General features: G+C 38.7%; 1 protein-coding gene across 1 annotated transcript; it reads right to left on the bottom strand.

Annotated features, from left to right (window-relative positions):
* Nucleotides 1-166: 166 nt before the first annotated feature.
* Nucleotides 167-27,208, bottom strand: LOC134750372 (collagenase-like). Its single transcript, XM_063685533.1, has 8 exons — nt 27,172-27,208; nt 24,609-24,648; nt 23,232-23,394; nt 22,285-22,454; nt 21,179-21,280; nt 9,109-9,257; nt 8,871-8,979; nt 167-537 (listed from the first exon to the last, which is right to left on the bottom strand). Exons 1-8 carry the CDS (start codon nt 27,190-27,192, stop codon nt 167-169), a joined length of 1,125 nt encoding a protein of 374 aa, XP_063541603.1. The 5' UTR covers nt 27,193-27,208.
* Nucleotides 27,209-27,402: the final 194 nt, after the last annotated feature.

Consider the following 27,402-nt stretch of genomic DNA (forward strand, 5'->3'; position numbering starts at 1 on the left):
ATTAGTGTAAGTAATGAAAAAGGTGCAGGTACAGCTTGCTGGATTTAAACCCGCCCTTGGTCAGCTAATTGGAAAGGTTTTAAAATTATATTAGAAACCATGCAATTAACATAAACAAAAGAACATTAGTAGGTAACAATTGTAACAATATTTTTCTACGGGGTACTTAAGATTTTTCTTCGCTGGACTCGCTAGAGCTGGAATCACTGGATTTAGACTCGCTGGAGCTGGACTCGCTAGAGCTGGATTCGCTGGATTTAGACTCGCTGGAGCTGGACTCGCTAGAGCTGGATTCACTGGATTTAGACTCGCTGGAGCTGGACTCGCTAGAGCTGGATTCACTGGATTTAGACTCGCTGGAGCTGGACTCGCTAGATTTGGACTTGCTAGAGCTGGATTCGCTGGATTTAGACTCGCTGGAGCTAGACTCGCTAGATTTAGACTCGCTGGAGTCAGTGGGCGGTTCAGGGACCCAGTCGAAATTGATACCGGTCACGTCGGTAATCCAATCGTGGTAGTGCCCGGGACGAATGAAACCTGGAAACAAAAAAGATTTTTTGCCATTGATATTTGTATGAAAAATTTAGATTTACAGTAGTAATATATAAAGGGCCACTTGCGTGTTTCAGGGTTAGCCAACTAACTTGGAGTTAACTGTTTATACAGGGTTAAATTGTACTGTTAACTCCGAGTTAGTTAGCTAACCCTGGAACGCGCCCGGAAGTGGCCCTAATAAATGTAATAGGCCCTTTCACCAAGTTTTGCCGAAGTGTCTTTTCGTGAAACGGTTATTTTGCGAAAACGGCATTTCTTTAGTAGAAAGATTATGGGAATATTTCGACAAAAGATTATGAAACTGAATAAGAACGAATAGGGAATATTACGCGAAACTCTGCGTGGTGGCGCCACTACCACAATCTGAGGGTCTATCGCGAAACAAGAAAATAAAAATTTCGTTATCTAACATCTCTGTCACTATTGGATATTCGAGCGATAAAGAGGCAGATAGCGAAGTTTCGGATTCGCGTTTCCCGGTAGGTCTTCTGTAAACAAACCGCCTTGATGCATCAATGTCATATTTTATTATCTCTGAAAATTTGTATAAAACCTATTAAAGGTACAGTATGTATAAGTTACTCTATGGTTTACTAAAAAGGCTAGTGGTGCACTCTGGTGGCAGAACATTGCAGTAATATCCCCTACCTAAGTCTTATTGGGACATGTAATGTCCATGTGCAAATTTCTATGTCGCCGACCAGGAGGGCTATGATGCTTTGTCACCATTTCATTTATAATTGTATAAGTGAAAAGACGACATATCTGATAAGTGATATAATTGGATATAAAGTCGCGAGGATAACGTATAAGTGACAAATGATAGCGATGAGGTTTTGAAAAATCAATTTTAAAGTCGATAACTTAAGGTGTATTTTAAAGAATAGATTGTTAAATCACATTCTACCACTTATCTATGTACAAATGACATAGACAGTTATAAATTATCCATGGTTTGAGCTTTTGAAAAATCAATTCTAAACAAGTTTAATTAAAGTGTATTTTAATGAATATTTGGCTAAATGACGTCCTATCACTTATCCATGTACATGTGATATTGATAGTTAAAAATTATCCATGGTGTAAGCTTTTGAAAAATAAACTCTAATTGAGTTTATTTAAGGCGTTTATTAAAGTAAAACTTTTATACCGTCGCCTCAAATTTAACCGTCTTTAGCATGTCGCATTACAGCAGTAGTAAAATTCTATTTTAATCATATATATGTAAAAATGTTCTTTTAAAATGGAAATATGCAATGTAAGAATTTTGTGGTACGGTTTGAAATTGTGTTACGATTACGACCCTATCGAATTCATTGTTTACCGATGTCCCCGAAGGCGCCTGTAAAAACTAGGCCTACCCATTGGAGTGCCGGCTTTCGCCTGCCCTTTAGCCCCTTTCGTTTCGACGCCCTGTCTGAGGCCTAGCGCTCCGGCTCCGACCAAGTCCCCGCTGCCGCCGCTAGATGCGACGGTGCACCGTGCACACATCGAGAGTGTATCGACTCTGCAGTATCGTGCCAGACGTTAATTGTGAATTGTTTAGTTATACATAATTATATACTGTGGTTTGTGTTTGTTATTTGATATAAGTTTCTCATTTACTATGTTACTATTTCATGGTGTTAGATGCAATGAGTTCTCTGTCTGAGTCGTCGTGCCCCTTACTGTCTTGACTCGTCGCGAGTGTTCACGTCCCGAGGTCTTAAGTCGCATATTACTCGTTAACACAAAGATGTTCCCCGCCTCATGCCTCCGCAACTCGCCGGCGAGGCCTCTGTTCGCTTTAATATCACACCACCATCACCAGCTCCAGCTTCACAAACATATAGCTGTAGCCTGGACCAACTTGTTTCATTAAGGGTCAGTGCGAGATTTTCGCCACATTCCAAAAGGGGCGAGGAGTATCGCCGCTAGTAACTGATGTAGTATCATTGATAATTGCATTACAATTAATGGATTGAACGAATGGTTCGCCCTCCTATCTTTTTCCTACAGAGCCCTACGAACGCCTGTATCAGAAGAAGCAGAATTTCTTACCGCCATGCCATTTTAAATGCGTCTATCTTTCTCAAACATGCATGAATTAGGTATTTTATTTAGTAACTAGCTTTTCCATGTGACTCTGATCCTATTAGCAGATGCTTTTAGGGGTAAACGCTATCCTATATGTTAATCTTATGAATGATACTTTTTGTTCCGCCATGTAAACAGTAATCTTCATGTAAGAGTCCCGGGCAAGCTCGGCCGAATTTCACCTTCCCATACAAACGGAGTTTCGTTCTCATTTTAAAACTACGTGTTGGATTTTAATGAAACCTTGCATATACGATAACATGAGGTATATCTAGGTCTGTAATTAGTTTATATAGCTCTCGTAAACGTAAACGAAATAGAGCAAAAACAAGTTTTCTATAAAAACTTATATTCGCTGTATTTTTTTTACTATGGTATCTGAAGCTACATAAACTAATTATAGCCGGGCTAGCACATGTTTGGCGCGAGAGTATTTCGTCACGACATAGACTACCCGACCCCCTTTAATTCATACAGAAAGACGGGTAGTCTATCTCGCGGCGAGATACTGTCGCGTCAATCATTAGGTAAGGGAAATTAGCTAAAATTACGGCATAATTAATGGAAGACTTTTTTAAATTGGGATATGTACGTTATGGACCGAGGTTATTTTTCATCAACCCTCCCCATCCCTCCCCCCTCTGCGTCACCCCCCCCCCACCCCCCGCAATGGGCCTGAAACCCGGGTTTTCTCAATTTTTAAGGAAACCGTTCAAGATACAGAAAAAGTGTGTAGGAACGAAGTGATCCTTAATAAATTTGCTATTAATCTCTTATACACACTACAGTGCTATCACTTATAGTTTTTGTGCAATCTGTCACCAAAGATGCAAATTTTTTAGCATTTAACGTTTTTTTCTTTTTTAAGATAACTTTTCTCAAAAAATTCTCACGATATCGCCCAATTTTGGTTTTATTTAAGTAAATAGTTAATATGTTCTTTAAAACTAAGTATTACTTATTATTAAACTCCTTCATTTGACGATTTTATGCCATTTTGAAAATACATCCTCGTCAAACATATTCAAAGTCAGCGAATATCCTTATTAACCACTTGTCTGTATGAAACGGACCCTAACCGAAATTCATAGCTAAAGCACAACCCGAGGGTGAACCCACGATTTTCGACCACCACATTTACATATGAAAAGTAATGAGCGAAAGAGATATAGATAGTTGGATTTTGCTGTTAGGACACTTTACGAATGGGAAACGTAAACATTTCAAAAGCTCCCTACGTGTGTCCAATGTATATGGTTCCTTGGTTACTTTTTAGGTTTCCGTACCCAAAGTGTAAAAACGGGACTCTATTGCTAAGACTCTACTGTCCGTCTGTCTGTCACCAGGCTGTATGTCATAAAGCGTGATGACAACACGTGCGCTTGTTTTTTAAGAAATTCAGCACCTGAATAGATATTCAGGTCAATTTGGTATAAATTCAGATATTCTTTGTCAAATAAACTGGTCGGAATGTTTATCCTACCTATTCATAAACTTTGTCTTAAACTGAAACTGAAAAGTCCAGACTCAAGGTTTGTCAGAGAGCAATGGAACGCAGCATGCTGGATGTTCGTAGAACCGACCAACCGAGCATATTACATATAAACACCGCACTGCGATCCAAAACCGGTATTGTGGATGTGGGCATGAAGGTCGCAAAGCTATAAGTGGGCTAAATGGGGCTGGGCAGGGCACGTTGGCCGAATTAACGAACTAGCCACATACTGGATCCCACAGGATGGACCTCGGAGCAGAGAAAGACCAAAATAGAGATGGCAGGACACTTATTTAGAAAAGAAGTGGGAGTGTACATTGGACAATTTGGATAGGACTAAATAGCGGTGAGAGGGAAGGCCTTTGCCGAGCAGTGGAACACTCTTATATGTATATGTCATCATCATAACTCTTAAGAGCCTGATGGCTCTTGTCGGTGGAGTAACCGCCACGCCACTCCGTTCTTCTTTCTGCCACTGTTTTGAGCTCCTGATACGTCACTACGTTGATTTTCTCTTTGGCTTGGTCCAAAAACGCACGTCTCGATCTTCCTCTGCCTCTCCTTTTTTCTATTCTTCCTTCTATTATATATGTATAGGCTAGTAAAAAAACACACAAAATAGGTGACATAGACAATATCTAAATTAATTCCGTGACCATAAGAGGTTCAAGTGCTGAATATCTGAAAAAAAGGCATAGAGCATGTCGGGCCATGCTCATTGTAGGGCTCCGTAGTTACCCGTCCGTCACAATAGGCTGCCTTGAATGGAACCTATTAGTAAGTAACAACATAACATAACAGGCAAAAGGGAGTAGGTGCATACCTTCGCAACGCTTTGTACATAGGTACGTCTTTTTACTAAGAAGGGAAGTTTTAGCGATAAGTCAAAAACGACTTTTCATTGAATGTCTTTCTACAGCTCTACATTCACGTTTTTTTTTTTGTTTTGAACCCATGGTTCAAATGATAGACTTTATACGACATATAATTTGATGTTTACCAGTCGCTTTTCGGTGAAGGAAAACATCGTGAGGAAACCGGACTGATCCTAACAATGCCTAGTTCCCCCTCTGGGTTGGAAGGTCATCAAATGAAAGAGCTCATTGTGAGAATCTCAAATATATATTTTTTATAATTTTAGGATAAACAATTTAGAAGTTATTCAAGAAAATAGACAAAAAATTACCATTCCCCCCCTTTATCTCCGATACTACTGGGTCTTAAATTAAAAAAAAAACACACAAAACAGATCTTTACATATAGATTACAGAAAAACCTACTAAAAATGTGCAGTCAAGTGTGAATTGGGCTTAATTACTTAGTTTTTGATCCTACCCCTACGGGTTTTTTAAAGACATTTCACTCACGTTTCACATAAAAAATACATTGCTTAAATTGTTAAATTGTGTAATGTACGGAACCCTAGGAACGCGAGTCCGACTCGCACTTGGCCGGTTTTTTTTATTCCCCATCGTAAATTTGAATGGTTTATGGTGGGCTACTCGACCAATCATATTGTCGCATTGCGTATGTTCTATCCCTCACGGGCGCACGCGGTAGGCCACTTCTATTATAGTTCGATAACTTTTATTATTCGATGACAATACAGCCCATGAGAAAAATCTAAGATCATCAGTATTTTTGTTAAAATGTTTTCAATCCTCGATTTATCGCAGGAAATGTCAGAAACTGTTTAAAAACCTCATATCATTTTTTTCGATTGATTTATATGTTATATATCCATGCCAAATTTCAGCTTTCTAGCACTAACGATCACGGAGCAAAGCCTCGGACAGACAGACAGACGAACGGACATGGCGAAACTATAAGGGTTCCTAGTTGACTACGGAACCCTAGAAAAGAAAAATCCTAATTCCCAACGATAGGCTAGCAAGCATGTAGACATCTCGGAAACCCCAGTATTTATAACGTGACCGTGAGATTCGTAACAACCTATGCGTAATCGGAGAGCTTACTTATACCGATTTCTTTAGCCATTGACTCGCGTATACACAATACTTGGTTGTATGAAGTAACATTGAGAAGGTTGCATATACCTACCTAATTTTTCAAGCCCATTATTTATTCATAATTTATTATTGATATAAAGTACATATTAATTACTTTCATCAGCTTTATGCATACTTATCTTATGAACTTCATTTTTAAGTTCCACATTTATTTATATTAATACAAAAAAATATCAAAAAATTTATTAGCTATATGTGTATTTATTTATATAACAAATATTAAAAAGTATACAGAAATTTACAAACTTAAAACCTACATCTAAAAATTATGGATACTATATACTAGGGTCGACTCGACAGGTACCCGGGTAAACCTCTGGCGATGGATTGCCGGGACCGCTCGTCTCCTGGGAAGAGATATCCATTTGTCCTTAAGTCTGTAAACAACCCACCACTTTTATGATTTGGTACCTTAGCTACACGTAGCTAATATTGAATAATACTTCCATAAATATGGAAGTACAAGCTTCGAAGAGTCCTAAAGAAGTTGCATTTAATAACAAAAGTTAGGTACATATGAATATGAATATGCATTGAAATATTTAGAAACACTTCAAATTACTTTTAATTTTCAAAAATACACATTCAAGCCTTATTTCTATTTCATAGTCCTCAAAATTCTACGTAAGTATGTATTAGGAAAAATGTATAAATATAATGTTACTGACTATGTATGTGATTACGCCGTATAAAAGGAACATCATTATAGTTCTCATCACCTGCGTCAGTGGTGTTCAGTACCAAAATGGACATACCTTCTATTCACCGCAGTCACAAATTGATCTAGGGACTTGCTGACGGTAGATTGAGCAATGGACAAGCCATGGTCTTGTCCAGTTCCCCTTTGGTAACTACCGTCAGTTAATAGGTGCAGTGATGTTAGAACCTAAAATAAAGAGTTGTAAGTTGGTATGTCATTATTAAACAAGTATTAAGATCAAGGTGGTGGTAAAGGTGACAAGAAAGATTTGAGGAATAGTGCAACATTATATCTTTACTTTAAGATGTGCCGGCAATCCATCGCCATGTTGAGGTTTGAGGTCGGCGTCGAGTTCGCCACACAAATAGAGTGCCAATTTTTTGCGCACTCTATAGGTATATATGTGACGAAACTCCTTGTTAGGCATATCGGTTGCATGCATCCCTTATGGCCCGTCGTTGCAGTTTTCTTTCCTCTTTTTTTAATAGCAGCAGCTGCCAAGAAGAAATGGTGTCTTGCCATCCCTACAAAGAATGTATTGATAATATTATATGTAAATAAATGGAATCCAAATTGTATATATTATAGTGAAAAAAAAAACAGATACTTACTGATATTTAACTCCAAAAACTGGTATATTTCACAATTTATATTCCACAAGTCTTTTTCGCTAATCTTAGCAGAACAAACGAAAGATGTACTATCCTCACAAAAAGACCTTAAACCAAACTTCACGGTAGAATATGATGGAACTTGCATTAATTCTAACTTAAGATCACATCAATGTACCATATTCTGACAAATAAATACTTTTAATTACATTTCATTTCATTTCAAATCCCCTTCTAGTATTCAAGTCTATGTGTTTCCACTTATCGTGCCCAGTGAGCACTACGATAAATTAATCAAAGGCTAGCCGTCAAAAATCGACTATATATCTATTTATCCAACAATCGTAGCCATTTACCGGCTATTGCTGTCAAAGTGGACAAAAGTGTATAAAAATGTATAAATCTGGACAAGTGTCATATATATCATTTAACTTATCCACTTATCATCAAATTTTAAGGTGGAAATGTGGACAAATGACATATTATCCAACGACCATGTTATGCAGTATATCATTTAACGGCTATCGTTGTCAAAAGTGGATAAGACGTCAAAACTGGATAAAATGTCAGTTTTATCATCATTTATACAGCTATATCATTTATACAGTCGAGCATCATAGCCCGGCAGCTGATTTATTTTACTCATAATTAATATCACTACAGATGCCGCTTTTATATTCAGCCGAAGTAAGCAGGGAAGTGGGCAAGACCAGTGTGTAAACACGATACTTCTCATGCCACTGCCATGGGGTTGGCCGGTCGAAATAATTAGCAGATGGCGCCAGCATAGCTTGCCCTGTCAATCCCTAGAATAGTGTAAAATTTTTGTTTTTTTAATGCCCTGGATGCCAGCCCTTTAAGCCAAATCTCATAGAAAAAGGGGCAAGCTATGATGGCGCCATCTCTGCAAACCTTTGACAGTTGCCAACCCCATTACCACTCGCGCTGCCCGGCGCTCCCCAAAAGAGCGTTTTTTTGCGCGGAAGTCAAAGGATCGGCAGCACGAGCGGCAGTGCGTGTAGTCTGTGTAATGTTAGTGTTTTAAGGTAGACGTCCAGTCCAGAGGGCCGCATTGCACGCATCGGAAGCATCGCACGCAACGGATTTTAGTATTCTATGAATAGAAAGTCACACAAGTGCGGCCACTGATCCGCAGTGGACGTCCGATGCGTGATGCGTGCAATGCGGCCCTGAGAACGTCTACCTTTACATTCCGCTCCGCCGCTCTAGCTCAGTACTCGCCAAGCGTCTGGAAGAGAAAGACTTCTGCCATTGCTGAAACTAGAAAGCGAAGTGAGTGACATGTATACACACTCGAGCTCGATCGTGCTGCAGCAGTATTTAGGGAATTATTGCCGGCAGCGGCAGGGGCTGAATGTAAATGTAGTAAAATAATTATTTACCGGCAGGCATGTCAGCATGGCAGCCTAGAGATGACACGAAGGAAGCGATGCCGACCAGCGTGTATTTGCCGTCTTCTTCCAACTCGACGAGAGGGCCGCCACTGTCACCCTGTAGTTAATAAGTAGGTACAATCATTATCGACACAGAACAGACTTATATTGCATGTGCCTGTTGCTTAATTGTTAGTCATCAAGTCAAGTCTGTCTTTATATTTTCTTTTTAGGTTACATTGTTTACCTGACAAGTAGACTGACTGGTGACATTGTAGCCACTAGCGCAGATGGTGGAATCTACGACGATGGAGCTCCCGGGGAAGAAGGCAGACCAGCAGCGTTCGTTTGAGTCTCCGGTCAGGTACACCCACTGCAGGTTTTCGGGAGTAGCTCCTGCGGATAGGTCAAACACATTTTACAAAAAGGTCACTTCTGTCGACAATACAATAAAGGTAACGACTCGGGTGCATATGTATCACGTTCTCTTATTTGTTTTTCTTTTCGTTTTACTAAAAAAAAAACCCTGTAAGGGTGCAGCGCAAAATTTTTACTGCGATGTCTACAGGAAAGACGCGAATAAGTTAAGCATAAAATGCGTATGATCCGGATAGATATACAGTTTGTTAGAAGGAAATTAGATTCGGACCACAAGATGGAATATACAAAACAGCCATGTCAACACAGGCGTCCCCGTAATAATTAAGAAAAAAACTTAGAATCCAGTGAGACGATTACGTAAATTAAAGATATCGACAACTGGGGGTGAATGGACGGTTGTAGTATAAAATGTTGCCTATATGGTCCGCGAGCCAGGCGAAAATTTCGTCAATCATCGCCTTCCTCGCGAAAACTCGTATAGTGGTTAACGGCTATTTAAGATGCACCCTAGTGGAAGTCAGCTGCCGCTCCGTTGGTGGGTTGAGGAATGGCAGCCACCGAAACACGTAAAAAAAAAAATGTTTTTAGTCATCGCCTTCCTCTTGATACTTTGTCAGATGGTAGTTTAGGTGCTATTGAAAGTAAAACCAATCGTCAGCCGGTTGTATCGCGGTGGAAACATCGTCAGCTGGTCACATGAACTTGTAAAAAAAAAAAATGTTTTTAGTCATCGCCTTCCTCTTGATACTTTGTCAGATGGTAGTTTAGGTGCTATTGATAGTAAAACCAATCGTCAGCCGGTTGTATCGCGGTGGAAACACCGTCAGCTGGTCACATGAACTTGTAAAAAAAAAAATGTTTTCAGTCATCGCCTTCCTCTTGATACTTTGTCAGATGGTAGTTTTGGTGCTATTGTTAGTAAAAACAATCGTCAGCCGGTTGTATCGCGGTGGAAACACCGTCAGCTGGTCACATGAAAATTTAAAAAAAAAGTTTCAGTCATCGCCTCCCGTTTGATACTTTGTCAGATGATAGTTTAGGATCTGTTGTGAATAAAAATAATCGTCAGCCGGCTGTATCGCGGTGGAAACACCGTCAGCTGGTCACATGAACTTGTAAAAAAAAAAAATGTTTTTAGTCATCGCCTTCCTCTTGATACTTTGTCAGATGGTAGTTTAGGTGCTATTGATAGTAAAACCAATCGTCAGCCGGTTGTATCGCGGTGGAAACACCGTCAGCTGGTCACATGAACTTGTAAAAAAAAAAAATGTTTTCAGTCATCGCCTTCCTCTTGATACTTTGTCAGATGGTAGTTTTGGTGCTATTGTTAGTAAAAACAATCGTCAGCCGGTTGTATCGCGGTGGAAACATCGTCAGCTGGTCACATGAACTTGTAAAAAAAAAACTGTTTTCAGTCATCGCCTTCCTCTTGATACTTTGTCAGATGGTAGTTTTGGTGCTATTGTTAGTAAAAACAATCGTCAGCCGGTTGTATCGCGGTGGAAACATCGTCAGCTGGTCACATGAACTTGTAAAAAAAAAAACTGTTTTCAGTCATCGCCTTCCTCTTGATACTTTGTCAGATGGTAGTTTAGGTGCTATTGTTAGTAAAAACAATCGTCAGCTGGTTGTATCGCGGTGGAAACACCGTCAGCTGGTCACATGAACATATAAAAAAAATTGTTTTCAGTCATGGCCTCCCGTCCCGTTGTTTGATACTTTGTCAGATGCTGCTGTGTTGCTGCTGCACAAAAAACTGTTTTAGGTGCAGAGCAGGCATGAGTTTCAATAAAATTTTAGTTAATTTACTTTCATATATTTAGTGATAGCATATCAGTAGTGTGTTAGTGCCGGTTCTAGACCAAAACTTTTCCGCTAGGGGACGACACTAAATCTAATAAAAAATACTGCAAAAATGGAAAATATATCCACCTGGTGCATCAAAACATTCAAAGTATTTAAGATGCACCCTAGTGGAAGTCAGCTGCCGCTCCGTTGGTGGGTTGAGGACTCCCGGTTGATACTTTGTCAGGTGGTAGTTTAGGTGTTTAGGTGGTCAGTGAACTTGTAAACTTGTGAACTTGTTGGTTGATGTTAAAATAAATGTATTTTCTTTGTTTCTTTCTTTCTTTCTTTAAAAAAAAATTGTTTTCAGTCATTGCCTCCCGTTTGATACTTTGTCAGATGATAGTTTAGGTGCTGTTGTGAATAAAAATAATCGTTAGCTGGCTGTATCGCGGTGGAAACACCGTCAGCTGGTCACATGAATTTGTAAAATGCTAATTTACTCATTGTTATCCTTATACATAGTAATTTATTAATCTCATGAAAAAGATCGTTAACTATTTATAAGCATTTGGGTATACATATTTTCATTCCTTTTGCTTGATACCCTCTAGCCACAAAGACGATAAAGAAATTAAAAGTAAAAAACGTTGAAACTTCATTCCCCTCCAATTCATTTCTATCCATTCCTTCCAATATTTTCGGAGAAAGAAATGAATCAAAGGACCACGGTGGGTACGTATTTTACCGGTCAATTAATTAATCTAATTCTGGTTGTTTAAATAAATTTAAATGAGTACTAAAATAAATAGATTAGCAACTAAAACGGAGCTAAGTTATACATATAAATATGAGTAGTGTTTTAATGCTGTTACAGCTTTTGTTTGTTTTCAGAAAGGTAACAAGTATTTATTTGGCAACTGAATTATTATAGGTACTCGTATTGGAGACCATTTATGAAGCACATTTTAAAAATAAATCGTCTATCTATTAATTCAAAAATGAAGTTGTTTTAAATCATGGGTAAATGTTGTTGTTGTTGTTGTTTGTTGTTGTTGTCCTATGGTACCCCATCGGTACAAAGGGCCTTCGTGAGACGTCGCCATCCGCTCCTGTCCTGCGCCTCGCGCTTCGCGTCCCTCCAACTCAGTCCTGCTGCCCGCAGCTCAGCGTCGATTGTGCGCTGCCACGTGCAGGGGTCGGAAACCGGTATTTGCTCCATACAAAAATACCGGTATTATTACGTTCTTTTTCGTTCTTTTGTTTATAATTTCATTTTTAATGGGACATTTTAATAATGCAAAATTGTTTCCTAAATACATGATTCAGTCCTACGTAATGAGCATAAAACAATTCAAAATATTGGGCTATTTCGGGGTTTAAAAAAAATACCGGTTCCGAGCCCTGGCCACGTGTGCGCCGGCCGGCCCTGTCGCTTGCTCCCGTGCGGCTTCCACTTGTAAGCAATCCTGGCCGTGTTGTCATCTGGTCTTCGGAGGGTGTGCCCTATCCACTTCCACTTCCGTTTCGCGATTTCTTGTTTGACCGGGACTTGGTGGCATCGATTCCATAGATCCTTGTTGCTGGAAATGGGAATCCTTGTCGAAGGAATGGATCTTAAGCACTTGGTAAATGAGAAAATTAAAAAATAAAGTTTTTCAAACTATATCGTGTTATATATCAAATGAAAGAACTCATTGTGAAAATCTCAAATATTTTTTGAAGTGAAACTTCTTATGGCACTTCCAACTGACAGCGTTAAACGTTTAACGCTACCATACATAATAATTTAATTTATACCATACATAACATACATACATATACCAGGCGAACATAACTATGAACATACAAATACAAGAGTGTGACCAGTAAGTTGAATAGGGTAATTTCCCGAAAGTAGGGTAATTGATGCTCTTCTTAATAAATCAAGAATAAATCGCTACCATAGATAATTTAATTTTATACTCTATTATTAACTCACTAAAGTTAACTTTCGCTCGACCAGCACGGTGTCTTATCTCCCTCTCTCTCTGTGTATACTTGTTTGATACATACATGTACCAGGCTAACATAACTATAAAGGAGGTTTAAGAATTATATAACTGGAGAGGTGACAGATAAAAATGCCAATAGATAATTTATACCAACGAGTAAAGTAAGTATAATAGGTAAAGAGAGCACTTGAAGCATTTTATGGAAACTGATTTGAAAGCGCCATCTTTGATTTTATTCTGAAACTAAGTATATATGTGTGCGTGCACAACTACATATGCATACATACGTGTACTTTCGTCCCACATAATATTAGGTCTACTTGGCCAGTTTACAAGTACCATTTTTTGTTTGTAACAAAAAACTTTTATTGATTGCAAGATATCAAACAAAAAAAATTACTTGTAAACCGCCCAAGTAGTCCTAATATTATGTAAAAAAGATTTAAAAGAGTTGAATGAATATAACAAAACCATAATAGTAAAGGAAGTATTTTTATTGCTTTTCAATTTGGTATAGAAAGATAGTACCTAATAAGAGCAGGTGTACCAGGTTGTCCCATAATGACCTGGACTGACCCATTTCTGCGCGACATGTCATGACATGTTATGCACTATTGGATAGCAATGTCCAAAATTGAGTACCGAAGTGTCATAAAATTCCTGTTTAAAGAAGGATTATCTCCCGCTCAAATCAAAGATCGTTTAGATGGCGTATTCGGCGAGTCTTCTCCTTCTTATAGCACCGTAAAAAACTGGGTAAACGAGTTTCGATTTGGTCGGGAAGCTGTCGAAGATCTGGGACATGATGGAAGACCAGTGGAGGTCCTCACTTCTGAAAATATCAACAGCGTCCAAGAGGAAGTTTTAAGTGATCGCCGCCTAAAGATCAGAGAAATAGCAGCAAGACTAGGGCTTTCTAAGAGCACCGTCCACCGCATAATTCACGATCATCTTCACATGAGTAAGGTCAGTGCAAGGTGGGTACCTAAACTTCTATCAGCTGTTCAGAAAGAAGAACGCGTGAAATGTGCCTCTAAATTTTTGGAGCTCTGTGGCGAAAACCCTAAAAGCATAATTAAACGGCTGGTAACTGGAGACGAAACAATGGTGCTTTATTATGATCCCGAGAGCAAACGCGAGTCGATTGAGTGGCGTTTTAAAAACGAAAAGCCCCCTATTAAAGCGAAGGTGCACCAGTCCACCAAAAAGCTGATGTGCACAATCTTTTGGGATGGCCATGGTATCCTGATTGTCGATTTTAAAGAACGTAATACCGTTATAAATGGCTCTTATAAATTTTTCAATATATTTGTACATTCTTATACGATGGCCCAGCGTAGGCCAGTCCAAGGGACGCAGCTATGCGGTGGAATGAGATATCAATATCACTTGCTCGCTCTCGCTCTAACGCATAAATGCGTCCCTTGGACTCCCTCGTGACCTTGTAGATACTACTACTTTCCGAATCAGAAAATAGATATTTTGTCAGCGCATAAGGTGGTAAAGATTGACAACTAACTGAACTAACGGATTAGCGTCTTTAACATTTCATACAAGTTATATGGGTCGAAATGGAAGTTTAATTTACGATTACTCCTGAGATATTAATTTAAATTGTATGGTGTAAGGGACCTTTGTAATCTGTATGAAATGCTTAATATAACTGACGTATTTAATTTGGTAATTATTATTAATACTGTATCCGTGTAAATAGCTTTGCAAATACCACATACTATGAAATCTTTTTGTAGTAAAGATAAGAATGGGTATAGTAAGTTATCCTTAAAAGATAGACATACACCATCGCGGACTTTTTTGTAGAGCAATGAAAGAGAGATCTTTCCACCATACATTGTTTTGTTATATCTCAAACGGGTTGGGCAGCGTTTTCGATTAAATGTGTTAGCCAGCGTGATTTTTTTCTGACTTGATTACCAAATATCGTCATATTACAACCAATTTACACAAAACCTTAACAAATTATACGACTTAACCTTCCTCAAGAATCACTCTATTCATAGGTGAAAACCGCATAAAAATCCGTTGAGTAGTTTTCACTGAAATTATTACGATATACTTACTGCTCGCTTAATACTTTGATAAAATACAAGCCTATAGTTGCAACCGCTGTGTGGCGCTGTCTTCGTGCACGGTCCCAATAACCATTATTCGATAAATTGTCCTTGAAATGAATAATGTGCTGATTTTATAACGTTTTCAAGGCAAAATCATATTTTTCTGCCTTAATTTTGATTTGAATTCTTTTTGCATACCTACCTACATCAAGCCTTTTAAGGCCATCCCGCCGATTCGTCGCCGCCGCCGACTAATTTTGACCGGCGGCGCTCATATCTAATCAGTAGGCCGAGCACATGATTGACGCGACAGTATCTCGCCGCGAAATAGACTACCCGTCTTTTACTAACTGTATGAATTAAAGAGGGACGAGTAGTCTATGTCGCGGCGAGATACTCTCGCGCCAATCATGTGCTAGCCCGGCTGATCACGTCTATTTTTGCATTAGCATATTATTACACTGTCATCGGACATAAAGAAGTAATTTAAATTTCAACTGAATCAGATCACGGTTGTTCCTAAAGGTAGGTATTTTAGTTTTTCGTAAATAACTCGTAACATCATATAGCAAATTTATATACAATTTTCCATAAAAAGTTTCTGAACACTCACTTGGATCAAATATCTGGACCCAAAGAGGGAACAGTGGCTTGGTAGAAAATAGGTGGCTGACCGAGCCAATTTTGATTCACAACAGCACCTAAGCTATAATCTGACAAAGTATCAAACGGGAGGCGATGACTGAATTTTTTTTTTTTGACAAGTTCATGTGACCAGCTGACGGTGTTTCCACCGCGATACAACCGGCTGACGATTGTTTTTATTCACAACAGCACCTAAACTATCATCTGACAAAGTATCGAACGGGAGGCGATGACTAAAAACAATTTTTTTTTACAAGTTCATGTGACCAGCTGACGGTGTTTCCACCGCGATACAACCGGCTGACGATTATTTTTAATCACAACAGAAGCTAAACTATCATCAGTAGGGTGCATCTTAAATAGGCGTTAACCACTATACGAGTTTTCGCGAGGAAGGTGATTGATCACGGAAACTGTTCGTGGCTCGCGGTCTATAATGAATTAATGCCTCAACTTAATAGTTAATAACCACCAGGTGGGGTTCGTTCACCAGACTTAGTTAATTCGGTCGTTAATTATATTAAATAGTCAGTTTAAATTTAAGGAACGTAAGGACATTGTATCCATGTCTGTTGAACGGACTATAGAACTAAGTGCAGTAGAATGGGAGCAATTTTAAGATAAAGCGGATGATACCTGTATTATTGTACAAGCGGATAATTTCAACAATTTAAAGTACAAACTCTGTCACGTGACAAGTTTAATCGAAAAATGGTTCTCTGCAAATGGCATGTTAATTAATCTTGACAAGACAAATATTGTTCATTTTCGACTATAAAATACAAATACAAATAAACTGAATATTGTAGTAAATGACACCTAAATCCCACAAGTAGACACTGTGAAATACCTAGGATACCAAATCGACTCAGGACTAACGTGGGCCCCGCACATACAATCCACCTGCGACAGACTTGCCTCAGCCTGTTTTGCGCTGTCCCGAATAGCACCCAGTTTATCTATTGAGAACTTAAAGACCGCCTACTATGGATATTTCCGCGCAATACTTTCTCAAGGTGTCGATCTTTGGGGTACAGCTGCTGATCGAGATAGACTGCTTAGAATGCAGAAACGCGCCCTTCGTATTATTGATGGCAAACCCGTTGACTATCCTGCACAATCTCTGTTTAAAAAACACAAGATATTAACGCTACCGTGTATATATATACTGACCGCATGTACGTATGTCAGAACAAATATGCACTTGTATAAATCCAGTGGATCTACCCGCAGTGGCCCAGCCCGCAGGTTGCCTATTCTTCTCGCCCCTAAATGCAGGCTCGCGAAGTCACGAAAGTCACTAAATATTATGGGACCAAAGCTTTATAACTCAGTACCGACCGATATAAAAGAATCGAAAAGTGACACAATATTTAACAAAAAGCTAAAATCGTTACTTGTAGAAAAGGCTTACTACTCGATCGACGAATTCATGATGTCTATGCGAAATGATCATTGATTCCATATCGTAACTTCCTCTAAACATTTATATTAACCTATTATTGTGTATAATAATTTTATCTTTATTTTATTCTTAAGAATTTGTGACTTGTAAAATGTACTTTATTTTACCAATAAAGATCTGTATATCTGTAAAGATGTAACACTTTAAACTCTCACGTTTTGTACACATAATTAATGTCATTACCGGGTCTAACGCGATTAAATTTCATTATTTTCCCTTTTATTTCGACGTTTCAACTAGGTTTACAGTTAAAGATAAAGATGTGTTTATTTGTACAAATGTAGTGATGAACATAGGTGGACGGTAATTTTGGATGCGTACATTTCACTTAAAGAAGCATGCAAATTTTTCTTACTAGCTACGTACTATAACTAATAAGTTATACAATAATAACATCATCGGGATACAGATCATACATGATTTCATTTCTACCTACGGTTTTACAATATTACTATTACATAAAATTATTTATTCAATTACAGATGTGAAATATTCATTAATTTTATAATAGCATTTATATAAGTAATTTCTTACTAGAAGGTGATATTTTAAGTAGGACAGATTCCATTATGCTTTCAAATATTTCAAAATTGCTCCAATTCTACTGCATCGTTCAACAGGCATGGATACAATGTCCTTACGTTCCTTAAATTTTAAATGACTATTTAATATCAGTTTAATGTCAGCGATGCGCACAGGGCCGCAAGAGAGAAATTTCACGAGTGGACACTCTGTGGTAGACCGGAAGTGGGCAGGTTATTTAATGAGATGTGTGAAACGCGAAGAATATTCAAATCTCGCTTAAAATGGTGCCAGGACCATCAAACCCAAATAAAAATGAATATTCTAGCTTCACAGCACTCCAAAAAGGACTTCCGGTCATTTTGGAACGCCACAAACAACATGAAGTTTCGACCTTCGTGCCCTGTGAGTGTTAATGGCAAAACTGACACCAAAGACATAGCTAACACTTTTAAAGATCATTTCGTTGTCAAATCACCTCTTGTGCGGTCGCAGGATGAGATGAACGGTGCTGAGGTCAACGTGAAACCTGGACCGGGATACTCTGCTAAGGATGTAGCAGAGGCTATTAAATCTATCACCCGAGGCAAATCCCCAGGACACGATGGCCTCAGCATCGAACACCTTCAAAATGCGGGTCCCCATATCTCGAGAGTGTTAGCTTTGTTTTATACGCTGTGTGTAAGGCACTGTTATCTGCCCGAGGATATGATGAAAACTGTAGTTATTCCTGTACCCAAAAATAAAACTGGAGATTTGTCCGACACCAATAACTACAGGCCTATATCCCTTGCGACTATTATTGCTAAGGTATTTGATAGTGTGCTTAATGTACAATTAAATAAGTACGTGAGCCTTAACCCCAACCAGTTTGGTTTTCGACCAGGGTTATCAACGGAAAGTGCAATACTGTGCCTTAAGCACACTGTCAATTACTATTTAAACAGAAAGACGCCAGTTTATGCGTGCTTCTTAGACCTGTCTAAGGCTTTTGACCTGGTTTCCTACAATATCCTATGGAAAAAACTAGAAGCCATTAAATTACCTAATGAGACCATACAAATCCTGAGGTACTGGTATGGAAATCAGGTCAATAGCGTTAGATGGTCAAGTACCTTATCGGACCCGTATCGGTTGGAGTGTGGGGTGAGACAGGGGGGGTTTGACCTCGCCCACACTTTTTAACCTTTACGTAAATGAGCTTCTCGAGGCGCTCGGCAAAACTCATGTCGGCTGCCATATCGACACAGTTTGTCTGAATAATTTGAGTTATGCAGACGATATGGTTTTGTTGAGCGCGTCGGCTTGTGGTTTGCGAAAACTTTTATGTATTTGCGAGACCTACGCCATCCATCATGGGCTAAAATATAATGTGGGTAAAACGCAATACATGGTGTTTGAACCTACTGGGTATCGGATACCCAAGGTACCTCCCATCAACCTGAGTGGTACTCCACTGGAAAGGGTGAGGGCTTTTAAATATTTAGGCCATGTTGTCACCTCAGACCTAAAAGACAACATGGATATCGAGCGTGAACGGAGGGCCCTGTCGGTGAGGGCAAACATGATTGCGCGTAAGTTTGCGCGATGTACTAGGGAGGTGAAATTAACTCTCTTTAGAGCATATTGCACTTCCCTCTATACGTGCAGCTTATGGACATACTACACGCAGCGGGCCTATGGGGCTCTCCGGGTCCAATATAACAACGCGTTCCGGGTCCTGGTGGGGCTGCCTCGCTTCTGCAGCGCGTCAGGGATGTTTGCTGAAGCACGCATAGATTGCTTTTATACGACTATGCGCAAACGATGCACATCCCTGGTGCGCCGGGTGCGGGCCAGCCCCAACCCCATCCTGCGGTTGATAGCCGAGAGGTTTGACTGCCCATATATGAGGCACTGTGAGGACATGCATGTTTCTAGAAGTACTTATTATGTATAAGCTACTTGGGTATGTACTTCTAGAAACATAAGTCAGTTCATTTCAATATTGTTTATTTTTTATTATTTATTGTAATGTTAATTTTTGTGATAATAATTATTCTGTATATATAGTGATAGATGTAAGCATTAACATAGCTATAAGTACTTACTAACACAAGCTATATGAGTCTGTAAAGTTACTCGAAATAAAAATGATTTATTATTTATTATTTAATATAATTAACGACCGAATTAACTAGGTCTGGTGAACGAACTTCCCACCTGGTGGTTATTAAGTTGAGGCATTAATTCATTATTAGTTCAGTAATACATAAAATATCAATATCAAAATCATTCAATAAAGTTCTATCTGTAAATATTTTCCTCTAATACATTGAATGTTTTAATGCACCAGGTGGATATACTTTCCATTTTTGCAGTATTTTTCATTAGATTAGTGTTGTCCCCTAGCAGAAAAGTTTTGGTCTAGAACCGGCACAAACACACTACTGATATGCTATCACTTTTTACAAGTTCATGTGACCAGCTGACGGTGTTTCCACCGCGATACAACCGGCTGACGATTGTTTTTACTAACAATAGCACCAAAACTACCATCTGACAAAGTATCAAGAGGAAGGCGATGACTGAAAACAGTTTTTTTTTTTACAAGTTCATGTGACCAGCTGACGATGTTTCCACCGCGATACAACCGGCTGACGATTGTTTTTACTAACAATAGCACCAAAACTACCATCTGACAAAGTATCAAGAGGAAGGCGATGACTGAAAACATTTTTTTTTTTTACAAGTTCATGTGACCAGCTGACGGTGTTTCCACCGCGATACAACCGGCTGACGATTGGTTTTACTATCAATAGCACCTAAACTACCATCTGACAAAGTATCAAGAGGAAGGCGATGACTGAAAACATTTTTTTTTTTTACAAGTTCATGTGACCAGCTGACGGTGTTTCCACCGCGATACAACCGGCTGACGATTGGTTTTACTATCAATAGCACCTAAACTACCATCTGACAAAGTATCAAGAGAAAGGCGATGACTAAAAACATTTTTTTTTTTACAAGTTCATGTGACCAGCTGACGATGTTTCCACCGCGATACAACCGGCTGACGATTGGTTTTACTATCAATAGCACCTAAACTACCATCTGACAAAGTATCAAGAGGAAGGCGATGACTAAAAACATTTTTTTTTTTACGTGTTTCGGTGGCGGCCATTCCTCAACCCACCAACGGAGCGGCAGCTGACTTCCACTAGGGTGCATCTTAAATAGCCGTTAACCACTATACGAGTTTTCGCGAGGAAGGCGATGATTGACGAAATTTTCGCCTGGCTCGCGGTCTAATAGCTCTTAGCCCTTCCTACGATTCCTGATACGATGGTCGTTTTTGTCTACACGACGGTGTGATAAAGACAGTGTCAGTCGTTTTCAATCGCGTGGTGTTAAAAAGTGACGGCTATTTTATCACGTGGATAAGGTCAACCATACTGGGACTTATATTACCGTTGGTCCAAGTGCGACCCCAGCCAGAAGCTTCAAGCCTGACGCCATCGTAGTTGCGGTTCTTATCGAGAGAGTTCTGAACACGGATGGGCTGCACACGGTCTGTGAAAGAGCAACACATCATTAGAATATAATGATATTGTATTCAAACCACATAATGTCTGCCAAACTGCATGATATATAGTAAGTATATGAATATGATTTATTTATGATTACAATTACAATTTATATATATATATTTATTTTAGTATATGAATTATCTCAGATGATTTTTTCGGGCTCGCGCCCTAATCTGTTAAACAAAAGGTATTGTTTCCTTTATGCAGTGGTTACCTAACTACACCGCTTACTGCTACATAACATTATGCCCCGACATAAGTAACGGGAACAAGCCCGTTAAAAAAGCAAATTTACCATCCTATTTGTATGGTTCAAATTCATGACACGGCCCATTCGGAGATAACACGTTTTGTTATCTCCAAAGAAAATACCACCATGATTGTTCTCTAAATGGGCTGTCACATAAATTTGAACCTTAATACTATCACGATAGTTGCTTTTTAAGCGACAAGGTTGCTTTGGCACGTGCTAAAGACCGCTCTTATAAGAAACAAAGGCTTTTGTTTAACAGATTAGGGCCGAGCCCGAAAAAAAATTATATAATTTATACTATACCAATCATCATTGGCCACAGCATATTTGCAGAAGATAGTTGCAGCGTCTAAGGAGGTATTTTGAAATTTTGAGGAGGTAGTCTACAGCCTACCTACACATTGACTGCGATGGCTGTATGGTCATGATCCAATAGCCGTTCGGCATTTCTTGCCGCATCGATCACAAGGAAGTCGTCTGCTAATGGCTTGTGACGTACAGGGGATGTTGTAGAGAAGTTGAAAACTTTTTTTTTTTGCGCGGCTGGCTGCGGTTTTCTGTAAGGTGGAGGTACCTCCCCAGTTGGGCTCTGCTCTAGATCTGGAATGACATCCGCTGTCCTGTGCCCTACCACACAAAGCGAGATGTCATTCACAGTGCCCATACCTCTCTTTTGGACGTAGTTTAAGCACATACCCGGGGTCCTTACTTACCGGGGAATACCGGGAACTTACCAGAGAGGGTGATAGTACGTTGGAACTTCATAATAGCGATGTCATGAGGCTGGACGAAGATAAGCATAGCATCATTATACAGGGGATGATTGAAATACTCGAAGGTCTCGAAGATGAGCTCAGGACGCCACAGGCTGACGGCGCCGGCGCGAAGCACCATGGTGACGCGCCTGGAACAGATATGGAAATTGTGTGTAAAGGGGTGATTATCAGTCCGCCGTACGATATCAGCCTGTCAGAACAAAAATTTGACAGTTCCGAATAACTGACAGGCCGATATCGTCCGGCGGACTGGTAATCAGTGAACCCCTTTATGGTTTACTCGTACATGTCACCTAGATATTTTAAACAGCGCTAAATTCGAACAGAACTGTCTTATATATTAAGCCCCCAACTATAGGGACATAACATAGCCAAGATCGTATATCGACAAATGCTAAATGAAAAGCAAAATTGAGTCGGGATGACAAATGATACGAAAAGTCACGTGATTATTTATTTCTATACATTGTTTAAGTTTCGACTTTTCGACTGGCGTTTTCTTTTAACGATCCTCTTGGCTACGCCCAACAATAGGTCCTGCCTTAAATGGTTCAGTCAGAAAGTTTAAACTGGGTATGTATTTAACCTCCCTATATTTATAGTTGGTCAAGCAAATTTTGTCAGTAGAAAAAGGCGCGAAATTCAAATTTTCTATGGGACGATATCCTTTCGCGCCTACATTTTTTAAATTTGCCGCCTTTTTCTACTGACAAGTTTTGCTTGTCCAGCTATATAATGTATATTTAATAAGCCCGCTTCAGACTACGCGGCGCGAAGCCGCGATTCACGCACGAGTGTGGAGGGCCCTATAGACACATGACAATGTTTGTGTCTCACGAAATTTTTGTTGCTAGAACCTTTGGTTAGAACTATGTATATTTATCTATTATTATTGTAATACGTACGTAGCAGTGCAGTGAGCGGCAGTTAGGCCCCATTCAGGGTGGATGATGGACCCACCGCAAGAAGTGACAGCTCCCGTTGGGTCCACCATTCGCAGGGACAGCTGCCATGGGATCTGGCCCTCTGCGGCCTCCCAACCGGACACAATACGGGCACCGGAGGGACCTAAAAATGTAAATGCAAGATTTTATTGCCGACTTTACGCTTTAGAGAGTCACTTTTAGGTGCTACGATAGGCACTCAACAAAATGGAGGCCGATTCTGATGATAAAATTACGGTTTAATCTAGTTATGATCCTATGACACGACTCGCTGTGCATCTCACACGCACCAATAAATCCGAGCGAAATGTGTATAGTTGAAACTTTTATTGCTGACCGTTTAGCACTTGAGAGATTATCTTGTGAACAATGACATTATTTTTTAATGTTTAATGCTACCGCTTATAACAAATAATAGCGACTAACAAAAAAACCGGACAAATGTGAGTCGGACTCGCCCACCAAGGGTTCCGTGTAGGCGTGTCTTTTTTTGTCACTAATTTTATAGTTTTCAGATTTTTTCTGTACTTGTAGTGTAAGACGACATAACTTGCCAAATTTCATAGTTCTAGGGTCAACGGGGAGTACTCTATAAATTTTGATTCCATTGAGTGTTGAAATATACGTTTTTTGCGGCATAAACGGCCGTATCTTTTTTTTTAAGTTAAATTAGAAGTCTTGACAGACAGACAGACGGACGGACAACAAAGTGATCCTATAAGGGTTCTGTTTTTTCCTTTTGAGGTACGGAACCCTAAAAATGCATACAAACTACCATCTTCTCTAATTCACAAGGTTGAAATTGCAATAAAATAGTACATTCGACAATGAGACTTGGACATTGAAAGCCGTACTCAGGTTCTTACTGGCGCAGCTGGCGTTGTAGGGGAGACCGAGGTAAGTTAACACAAAGATAAGTTGACACAGCGTCCATATCTCGCAAACTCACAAACTTGCTATTATTTGTTATAAGCGGGCAGCGGCAGCTTTTGGTAGCACGGGTCCGAGCCGAGGCTTTCCGAAACTTCGTTTTCTTTGAGGGTTGATCGGCGATCACGTGATGATTTGTTTACAAAACTAAAGTGTCAGGCGCCTCGGCCCAGACTACTAGAGTTAGACCAAGATAAGTCTGCAACGATTTTGATAACACACAAGTGTTATTTTAAACGTTAATCTTCTATGAAAAAACGAAAAAAAAAAGAAAAAAAAATTATGACATGTAAATAACACTTGCACTGCGTGTGATATCAAAATAGTTGTAGAATTATCTTGGTCTAACTCTATTACTATTGGGAATGTGTCCAACATTGGGACATTTGTGTTACTCGTGGTACTTACTTCTTGCATTTTCGGGAAACGCGAGATCCTCGGCGAATACCTAAAACATCTAGAGATGGGTCACGGGTATTTACCGAATTTACCCACCCAATACCCGGTAAATACCCATCTACCCGGTATTTATTTCAATTTCAATTATTTATTTATAAAATAATAATTTTACACGTCACATTTTCAAATTTACAATTATAATTTATATATTCCATATACAACAATAATTAGTATTAATTATAGTAGGTATTTATAGCTAATTATATCACTTGAGCTTGAGCTCCGAGTATGAATGTCACATGAATGTATTTAGTAACTCGACTGTACTTTTTTATAAACTTTTCTTATAATTTTACTTGCTTAAGAACTCTTGCAACGAATAGTACAACGAATAGTTTACTCGTACCCGTACCCAAATGGACGGGTAGATTCATTTCTTGTTGCACAATGTCAATTTGTGTTATAGTGGAGATATATACTGAGTAAGTGGTTGTAATTATTATGTGTCATTTAAAATGAGGAGGTTTCCGGAGGTCAGGGAATAATTTTACACGATTTGCATAATTGGACTGATATGTTAAAATCGAACTTCACCTCATAGAAACCTTTCCGTTATTTGAATATACATTATACTATTTATACTTAACATTACAAAAATTTACTTAAATTAATATTATTTAAACTCACACACCACTTAACACATCAAATTTTGAAGAAAAACGAAAATACCCGCGTATTTACCCGCGGGTAGGTAAATATTGGGTATCAACTTATTAAATTTAATTTTTAATTAACAAGATAAGTATTCTTATCAACTTTAATTTTTAATTAACAAGATAAGTATTCTTATCAACTTTAATTTTTAATTAACAAGATAAGTATTCTTATCAACTTTAATTTTTAATTAACAAGATAACATATTGAAATTACTGATATGAGTGATATGTAATGCTTATCGATGACGATAATTCGCGGTTGGACTAAAGCAAAGGGGGTGCCGACACTTAGAAAAATTTCACTTAGAAATCGGAGTGATGTTATTATGACACCTATTTTTTATTGTGTTATCGTAGAGAATACGCTAAAATAAGCATGTTTTGTAGGAAAAACTTTTCTCTAAAATCAAAAATGGCCGAGATATTTGACCCGCAACTTGAAACCACTACTTGACAAATTAAAATCAATCATTTGTAACAGTAAATTTAAGTAACAGAGACAAGATAGGTGCGACGACGAGCGAAGCGAGGAGGAGTGTGTTAGGTTGACCGCGATGATCGCGATCAAACAGAGCGCCAGAACAGACATGTTATTGTACCTACTAAAAAAATTCTAAGTCTTTTTTTGCACCCCTTTTTTTGCTTAAGGCCAACCTAATTCGCTCATTCTCATTCTCTGCTTTGTCTAAAGGTTAAGGTTAAAAGGGATCTACACATCGTTGGTTCAGCCCGTGTTAACCTATTGTTTGCCTGTTTGGGGTGGTGCTGCCAAGACTCGCTTTATAGACGTAGAGAGAGCTCATCGTAGTCTTCTCAAAATTATGTACTTTAAGAAGATGTGGTTCTCAACTGACAAATTATATCAATTGTGTAAGTTGCTTACTGTCAGAAAATTATATATACTAACCTCTGTTCTAAGAAAGCACAAAACAACTACTTTTGATTGCAACATTTTGACAAGACGGAGGAAAGATATTGCTATGCACCTACCTAAAACCAACACCACTTTTGCTAGTAGACAGTATAAATAAGCGTTCATCGCACCTATACATATAATACTTTAAACAAATCACTAGATATATACCCAAAGCTACAATATGATGTAAAAAATAAAATAACAAATTGGTTGGAAGATAAAAACTACGATCAGGTGGAAGACTTACTAGGATATGTAGCCTAGGCTAGCCACACACACACACACACACACACACACACACACACACACACACACAATTAATAAAGAAACATAGTTTTAAGAATAGTATAATACTAAATAATTGTAATTTAGATATGGAAGAGCGGTGCCTCCTAGCACAGGTTATTTTGTAAATAACTTAAAAGGAGACACCAGCAACTGTAATATTTGTAAAGTTTTTGAATGCAATAAACAATTTTGAATTTTTGACTGAGAGAATGCCTCATGGCATTAAGTCCGCTTTTTGTACTGTAAGTTATTATTTGTGCCATTTTCAATCAAAAGGGTACTTATTGTCGCTTGTCAGTAAGGCGCTATTTCCATATAGCTTCAATTAGAAATCAACCTTATCGACAACCGACAATGTGGTGCCTTTTGGTTGAAAACGTCACATTTTGTGCAATAAAGGTTAAATAAATAAATAATCCGTATGAATTGTAATCGTACACGGGCTAAATTCTAGAACAACTAAAATTAAATATGGAAATTGTGGAAAAACTACTCAAATCTGGAAAGCAGAAAAATAGAAAATAATAAATAAATATAAAACCTGGCCTTAATTACCGAAACTTGAGAAAAATTAGGAAAAAATTACAAAAACATTTATATAAATGTTTTCTAAGATTTTTTTGGCTAGTTTACATTATATTAGGTATAATACCTGTATCCCGGCAACAGCCATCAAAAACACTATCACTCCCCACGACTTCATCTTGTCAAGTAATTAATAAAATTGGATTATTTAATTTGGAAATAATCATTCGTGACGTACATAACAACATAAACAATCAATATAATCATGGCTTAAATGATAAAGCCGTGCATAATTCTGATGCACGGTAGTGCACTCGCCAAGTACTTACACAAGTCTAATCTGCCATAGCGGGGCTCT

This window comes from Cydia strobilella, chromosome 19 (genome assembly GCF_947568885.1).
Source record: "Cydia strobilella chromosome 19, ilCydStro3.1, whole genome shotgun sequence".
In the NCBI taxonomy this organism is placed as follows: Eukaryota; Metazoa; Arthropoda; class Insecta; order Lepidoptera; family Tortricidae; genus Cydia; species Cydia strobilella.

Bases quoted from the DNA above. Each gene is read 5' to 3' on its own strand.
- LOC134750372 (XM_063685533.1), bottom strand. From the start codon at position 27,192: ATGGCTGTTGCCGGGATACAG. The intron at 24,649-27,171 runs GTATTATACCTA...TAGATGTTTTAG, and splicing joins TGGCTGTTGCCGGGATACAG to GTATTCGCCGAGGATCTCGC. The intron at 8,980-9,108 runs GTAAACAATGTA...TATTAACTACAG, and splicing joins CCAGTCAGTCTACTTGTCAG to GGTGACAGTGGCGGCCCTCT.